Source organism: Pseudoliparis swirei, chromosome 10, assembly GCF_029220125.1.
Source record: "Pseudoliparis swirei isolate HS2019 ecotype Mariana Trench chromosome 10, NWPU_hadal_v1, whole genome shotgun sequence".
In the NCBI taxonomy this organism is placed as follows: Eukaryota; Metazoa; Chordata; class Actinopteri; order Perciformes; family Liparidae; genus Pseudoliparis; species Pseudoliparis swirei.
Genome location: NC_079397.1, coordinates 17007414 through 17015360, shown reverse-complemented (window position 1 = coordinate 17015360; position 7947 = coordinate 17007414). Strand labels below are relative to the sequence as shown.

Below are 7947 nucleotides of genomic sequence, written 5' to 3'. Positions count from 1 at the left end.
TACTAGAGAAAGGAGTACTTGTACTAGAGAAAGGGGTACTTGGACCAGAGAAAGGGGTACTTGTACTAGAGAAAGGAGTACTTGTACTAGAGAAAGGGGTACTTGTACTAGAGAAAGGGGTACTTGGACCAGAGAAAGGGGTACTTGTACTAGAGAAAGGGGTACTTGGACCAGAGGAAGGAAAAGTTTCATGTGTGGGCCACATTTATGGGGTCATAGAAGAGATAAGTCACGCCCCTCTAAGGGGGAAATAAAGCGAATGGCGCTCATGCGATTGGTTGAAAATGAGGGCGACATCTGATTGGCTACAGATAGGTCTATGTTGAAAAAAATGCATTTGCGGATGGAGCCAAGGCAAAATCTGTGCACATATGTGTAGCGATCCACAAAGAAATGCAGTGATCGACAAATAAATACATATAAATCCACAGACAAATCCACATAGAAATGCATAAATATATTTGTGATTTTTAAAAAACATTTATATAAATCGATTTATTTACCTGTGAATTGGAATTTATTTGTGAATCATTCTGCGTGCATTTGTAAATTGAATATATTTGTGAATTGTTGTCTGCGCATTAATGAATCTTTGTGTTTGCATTCTGCAAACTGAAAAGTGCGGTATCCATTATACTTCCAGCTTTTATTTAAATTCAAAAAAGCTTGAACGCAACTCATTGTGTACATGTCAAATGTTTGTTCTTCTTTTTAACCTAATGTTTATAAAAAACAACCACAGGGCCTTTCTTCCTCTATTAAGGGTCTAAATCATGAAAACATGGTTCCGTGCATGAAGTATCTGGGTCGCATCTGTGATATGTACCAGCAATGATGCTAATTCATACCAACATTTACTATTCAAAACAAACGTTCAGAATTCACTAATTATTCCAATGGTGCTCATCTGTAAACACACCTGTTCAAAAAGATGCAAATCAAGTCTTGACTTAAAGGAATGTATGAAAACTCTTGCATCTTATTTCATGCATTCATGCATTGACACTGCACCAGGTACTCGTTAGCTTCTTACTCATCATCCGGGTTCTCATCAGAATTAAACATGCCGTTCCCAGCTGTCCTGACTGGCTGCAGTAAATCCTGCGTTCAGATGAAAACTTTCGTGGCACCGCTACTTACAGGCGTCCGTGTGGACACAACTGGACCCGCACGGTTTACTGTAGGAAATACTCAAAGACACAAAAAAGGTCTACGGAATTTATTCCTAATTTAAAGCCATTAATTCCAATGAGGGGTCGTGGTTGTTCACTGTATTTTAAATCGTTGTGTATAGTGACAGTGTGTCAGTCACACAACCTCCAAACGACTGAATGCAAAGTTGTGTATGCCCCAACTTCTTGGGGGTGGTATTATTCATTCCTGTGTTTACGTTGCCGTCAAACTGGTTGTATGTTTATTCATTTCTGAGTGTTTTTCCTTTTGGCCCGGTAATTTCACAAGGACTGTCCGGCCAAGAAAAAAGAAGAAGAAAAAAACAGACCAATGAGATAAAAGCAAACAGATCACACACAACATGTAAACAAACAAAAAAATCATTTCATAATCCATCTAACAATCATGTATTTAATAACTTCTAAAAACAGCTTAATTAAGGTAGCGATCACATCTGGAGTGACAGGAACCAGCAGAACACCTTGATCACCACGTCCAGGGGGGACATCTCAAGTGAGCGTGTCACGGAGTCCTCACTGAGCGGTCGTGTTGTCTTGGGAACATGTTGACCAAGGGATTTACTTGAAACCAAATTTCCAAACATGTTGTTAAATCTCCGTGTCTCCACGAGTATTTACCTTAATGACACACATGGACGTCGGTTAACCTTTGCCAAAGGTCGGGCTTCATCCTTTCTCGGACAAACAATGGAAGATTATGCACGAGTTGAATATCATTATAGCTTATATTTCCTTGCACAAAAATTGGGAATTAACAATTTCAGTTTTACTTTTACATGCAAAAGCTAATTGAATTAGTATGCTAACAAGTAGTAAACAACTATTCAGCAATATCGATCAGATACTGGAGGCCCATGTTAGCTCGCTAACACGCTATTATCTATGATCTAAACATGGTCCGATCGATCAGGAGGAAGAATGACTGCGTCTCAGTCAGAGTTATATGGTGCAGCTGTACAAAATAAAATATGCTTACAAGTCTGTTTTTTTAAGAGCTTTCATAATGAAGGAAGGATTGCCAAGGGACGTATTTGTTCCCATGGCGATACAAACAGTGTAATAACATGATAAGATCAATCTAGCTTAACGCCATTCACAGTTTGCAACAGAGTGGGCTTTCTTTTTGCATTCCCAAGTTATTGAGTCCTTTCATGCTGTTGACAGCTGTGAAGTCCATATGGCTAACAGGGAGGAACACAAACACGTTTTGCTTCGCAGTCTATTCCTAAAAAACTACAGCTGGGACTACAATCTACGAGTGGCATGCGCCGCGCGCCACGTTGGCATGCGCCCGTCAGACAGAGCGGCACGACGTGTGCCTCGACTAACACGACCACTTCAGGAAGGTTTGAAAAAAATGGGATTCTTAGTAGTGCCTGAATTCTACGGAGACGAACCGGATGGGACACAGGAAGTGGGACACAGGAAGTGGGACGCTCATGTGTGCTTCCAGCACCACGTATTGAAAAGAGTCGTAGCTGCTACATTAAAGAGCGTCAGCGCATGAAGCCGGATGGTTCTGACCAGGAGCCCCATGTCCGTCCATTCAGTGTCCGCCAATCTCACTCAATCTGTCCATTTAAAGTTCTTTCTTTAGCTCTAGTCTCTTCCAGGTTCTCGGAATATTCGATTGTTCGGACTAATACTGTAATTATTGCTCGTCTACGCTATGAAGTAAGTGTGCCTCACTAAATCATTGATTTGTCAAAAAACAACCAAAGAAAGGGAACAAATTATTTTGGGAACAACACGCAGCGCCTCATTGGACCGCTGTGGACGACCACGTTCAGCCATTGTTCCAAATGATGCTCTGACCACGCAGAACTCCTGTGTGGAGACACCGGGACACGAAGGACACGGGGTGAGACTCTCAAGGACCGGATCAGCGCCGTCACACCACCGTGTGGCGGGAATTCTCGTTCTCGTTCCTGGGCGACGGGGTGAACTGGCTGAAGCTGGCCGCCCTGCGCGCCCTGGGCACGCCGCCGTCCCCGGGAAGGCCCAGCGTCGGACCCGACGGCAGCGTGCTGAAGCGGCCCGGGAGCTGCGAGCCGTGGGTGGGGTGGAGCGGGTGGAGCGGGTGGAGGCTTTTGTCCTTGGAGAAGAGGCTCTTGATGAGCTGGAATTTCTCCTTCTCCTCCCGCAGGAAGACGTCCACCAGGAGCTTCTTCTCCCGTTTGAACTGCTCCACGATGGTTTTGGGAACGTCGGGGATCCCCCAGGCAACGATGAGGCTGAGGAACATCACCAGATTCTGGAGGGAAGAGGAGAAAGGACGATGTGAGAGGGAGAAAGGAGACGGTGACGGGCCAAACAATATATGACACCACAATAAACAACTCTCCGTTGTTTCAGAAGGCCTCGTATCGACCTCTCATCTCTCCCCCACTGCAAACCTCCCGCTCTCTCCTGAACATCTCTGATCGGGAGAAACGTTGGGCCTCATGCGAGAAGCACTCAGAGCAACTCTCAGGCGGCTCGGGGGAGTAACTCGGGGGAACCGGCTGCTCGTTCCAGGATTCTGAACGTTCTCTTCGGTACCAACGCAATTTACGAGTGGGCGTGGCCTATCGTAGGAGTCATGCGCTATTAGCTGGCGCCTTTCCGATAAAGGATTGTATATTTCATTACTTTGAAAATCCTGTCCAAATGACACTGCATCCTCCTGTTTGACTCGGGGAAAATACGAATACGTGATTCTTCTTGCATGAGGTCCAATGTGTGGAATTTCTGGAACTCTGTTCACGTGACTCTTCATGCGTTCACACCAACCACATCATGATTCGCTTCATTTGCGCCTTCGAGGGGGCGGGGCTTATCTCGGTCTCATCTCAATTATCATTTCCTTCATCGTGTAAGAACTAACCACTAGTTCTGCTTTATATTTGTGGAAATCCCTCAAACATCAAACATCTAACGCCCTCTTGTTTGGGTTCATAACATTAATATCATATATATAGTGTTTCCCCTACCATTCTATCAGGTGGCACCCCGCCCCCCTGAAATCTCCGCCCGCCACCCTATAATTTTCTCTATAGCGCCAGATTCCAGCAGAAGTAATTTAAGGTCCTTTTCTTAAAGACGTCTTTGTTCTCAGCCGTCTGTTATTGATCGTCTCTACACAGCAGCATGTCATTACATAACATCATCCGTAGGCTCACACACCTCGGTGAATTTCACCGTCTGAATAACGTTGAAATAGTTCAACTTGAGGCGAATGAGGCAAGTTTTTCGCGCTACGCAATCATTCGCGTCTGTATATTGACTTTGATGGAAAACGTCTCCAGGACACGAGGCCGGGAGGAAGGACGCTTGGTCGACGTATTATGTGCAGAGTTCTGAGAGTGAGACGTCGGCTTGTTAAACGTCGTGTTAAACATCTGGAGCCCCGGACACATGAGCTGCCTGGACCGGCCGGTGGACGGAACGCCGGGAGCTCGTACCTGGAACAGGATGACGAAGGCCAGCCTGGCGGCCAGGACGCACCAGTACTGTTTGGAGAAGCTGTAGGCGTCCGGAGACCAGGGCGGCTCCCGGTAGTCCTTGTACCTGGAGGGAGGAAAGCAAATGGAGGAAGTCGAATGTCACTTGTGTTCATGCCTGATGGAGCTGTGTTCACCCGGTGGGAGACGAGAGCAGAATCCAACTGAATCCACCTGAGGCTGTGAGAGACGTGGACGGAGTCACCGTGACAACGGCCATTGGCTTGTGGAGTCACCGTGACAACGGCCATTGGCTTGTGGAGTCACCGTGACAACGGCCATTGGCTTGTGGAGTCACCGTGACAACAAGCATTGGCTTGTGGAGTCACCGTGACAACGGCCATTGGTTTGTGGAGTCACCGTGACAACGGCCATTGGTTTGTGGAGTCACCGTGACAACGGCCATTGGCTTGTGGAGTCACCGTGACAACATATTGGCTTAATGAGTCACCGTGACAACGGCCATTGGTTTGTGGAGTCACCGTGACAACGGCCATTGGCTTGTGGAGTCACCGTGACAACGGCCATTGGCTTGTGGAGTCACCGTGACAACGGCCATTGGCTTGTGGACTGACGTTTTGAAGCCATCTTGTTTTTGGACCGTTGACGTTGGACCAAAAGCACAACCCAACAGGAACCAGACTCTTCAGTGAACACTGTGAAAGGGTTAAAGTTCTAAGACAACAAGAGGGACCACACAACGCCACCTTCAATACAGCGTGGCGTCCATTTAGCTGTCCATCACCAGGTAGCCCCGCCCTAAAGCAGACCCAGGGTGAAGATCCCTTTAGAGTCGAGCAGGCTCTGCTTCAGGGCGGGGCTACCTGGTGATGGACAGCTCGATGGACGCCGCGCTGCATTGAAGATGTCTTGAAGCGAGAGATGGAGACCGTAAACACATGTTCATACTGCGGTAGTGAGGGAATAAATCAATTGAGACGCTTTCTTTAAAGACCGGATGACGTCACGTCTTCCAGAGGAAGAATGGAAGTTTAAAGAGCGGGAGGTTCCCGTGTGGAGCCCGGAGGTCAGGAGGTCAGGAGGTCAGGAGGTCCTCTCGCACGCCGTTTGACTGACAGGTGACCGCTGACCGCCGCAGCCTCCTCCCAACGGTGACCCTCCTGATTTATCTTTCACCTGCGTGCGTTCAATCCTCCCGTTTCCTCGGCTCGAGACCCGACTCAAAGTGCCATCGGCTTTACGAGGATTCCTCTCCTTTGTTTTCCTTGCAGGAAACACTCCAAACGGCAGAAGAAGAACAAAACACTGGAACCACATGTCGTGGGAACGCCACAGAGAGATTAAAAAGACAAATGGAAGAGAGGAACAAGAGAGAAGACAAGAAGACAAGAAAGAGGGGAGGAACAGAGGCGAGGAGGACGACGATGTCAACCATCTGTTCTGGTAAGAAGAGAAATGTGAAGATCAATTTGAATTCCAGCCTGGAGGCTCGAACACACGTCAATGAAAACATTCTTGAGTAAGTGGTGAGCCGCTTATAAAAACATCTCGCTGGTCCAGCCGGCTGCATCATGAATGATTCCCATGTTGTCATATGGAGTGTTGCTAAGAGACCGATCACAGCCCAGAGGGTCTGGTGGACCGGGAGAGGCCGTTGTTGAGAACACCCTGTGGACAATTAGTAAGATAAAGATATTTTTTGATTGAGATATGGATCCAGTGGATTGGCGCGTGTGGGCCGACATCTGTGTTCCAGCGCTTCTGGAGAGAAAGATTGTTGAATAAGTTGCAAACTGCTCATCGTGATCCTCACGTCTGGGTCCAACTCATCTACGACTCGTATTATGAGTAGTGATTAGTATTATTATTATGATCTGGCTTTAAAAACATCATATTTCCCATGGAGATTACCGTCTAGTTGACATTTATGAATCCATTATATGAACACAACCTGATGAAAACAGATTCACAGGCGTATTGCGGCGGCGGCGGCGTTATTAACCACAGGTGCTTTTTCCCCGTGAGCATTTGTTTCAAGATTAAAGGACTCTCTCTCAAAAACTCAACCCCAAAAACATGTAAAGGCGCCACACACACTGCTGGAGTCAGACGACCTCATGAAGCAAATGATCTGAGCGGCACGCGTTTAGGAATCAAATACCCGCCTCCAGATTCACCGTCCCGCCCCCTGTTGCTGATTGGCTGGACCAGGTCCAGCGCCTTGTGGCTCTGTTTGTTTCCCATCTGCAGAACCGGCGCTGTGTGCGTGAGCAGATATTATTTTTCCTTTTTCGATCAAAATCATCTCTTTCGGCTGAGTCTGTAACGGCTTCACATCCTGCACCACGTAATCACATGTGTTGAAAAGCCGACGGGCGTCTGAGCTGTGGGCCACTGCTCCTCCTTCTGAAGGGGGAGCAGACTATGTCCATCCATCAGATGTGAGAGTTAAACATGACTTGAAGAGAGGAGGTCAAAATGAAGGATGCATTAAAAGAGTCTCCCCCCCGCTGTGGGAGGACGTTCATCTCATCGTCGATCTCCGTAAAGACTTCGGGCAGAAAGAAGAAAAATGTCTCCGTCCAAACCGCTGAGACCAGAAGAGATCAGAGAGATTCAGAGTTATAGTCCAAAGACGGGGAGCGGCGCTCTCCGGGTTCAATCCCACCACCGCTCCACAGAAGGAAGTTACCACGTATTAGAGGGAAGGCACGAGCGGCGGCGAGCGGGGTTCGGCCCCCGAGAGGCCGGGCGGTTTGGCCTGAAGGGGGCGCCACTGAGCACGCTGGAGTGACTTCACCAGGAGCTTCATTACGGCGAGACACCGGGACCAAAGTTTCCTCATCTGAAACACCAGTGGAAAACACGCCGGCTCACAGGAGGAAAGACACACACACACACACACGTACACACCCACACACACCGGGGCAGACGTGCTGTCCGTGGTCCTGACACCACAGCGACATGGTCACATCACGTGTCAGACAGTAATCTGTATAATTAGTTTTTGCTATATTTTTACATCACAATTCAGAATTAAGCTATTAAGCAACACATTGCTTTTATACATGCAAAGTATATACATATATATATATATGTACATATACACATATATATATGTATATACATGTATATATGTATATACATGTATGTATATATGTATATGTATATACTGTATATATATGTAAATACATGTATATATATATATGTATTATTTATTTATCTTCAATTTGAGCCTCGTGTCACATTTGTTAGCTTCATATTTCGAGAGAAATAATCGCGTGCAGATCAAACAGGAAGCCGTCGTTTAC

General features: G+C 46.9%; 1 protein-coding gene across 1 annotated transcript in view; it reads right to left on the bottom strand.

Moving 5' to 3' along the window:
* Nucleotides 1-1570: 1570 nt before the first annotated feature.
* The window catches only part of ano2b (anoctamin 2b), a 54964-nt gene continuing 48587 nt past the window's right edge, over nt 1571-7947 (bottom strand). Inside the window, exons 23-24 of the mRNA XM_056425269.1 lie at nt 4637-4742; nt 1571-3447 (exon numbers count right to left, since the gene is read on the bottom strand). Of these exons, the coding sequence (XP_056281244.1) occupies nt 3085-3447; nt 4637-4742 (469 nt within the window). The 3' untranslated portion in view covers nt 1571-3084. The remainder of the gene's footprint in view (nt 3448-4636; nt 4743-7947) is intronic.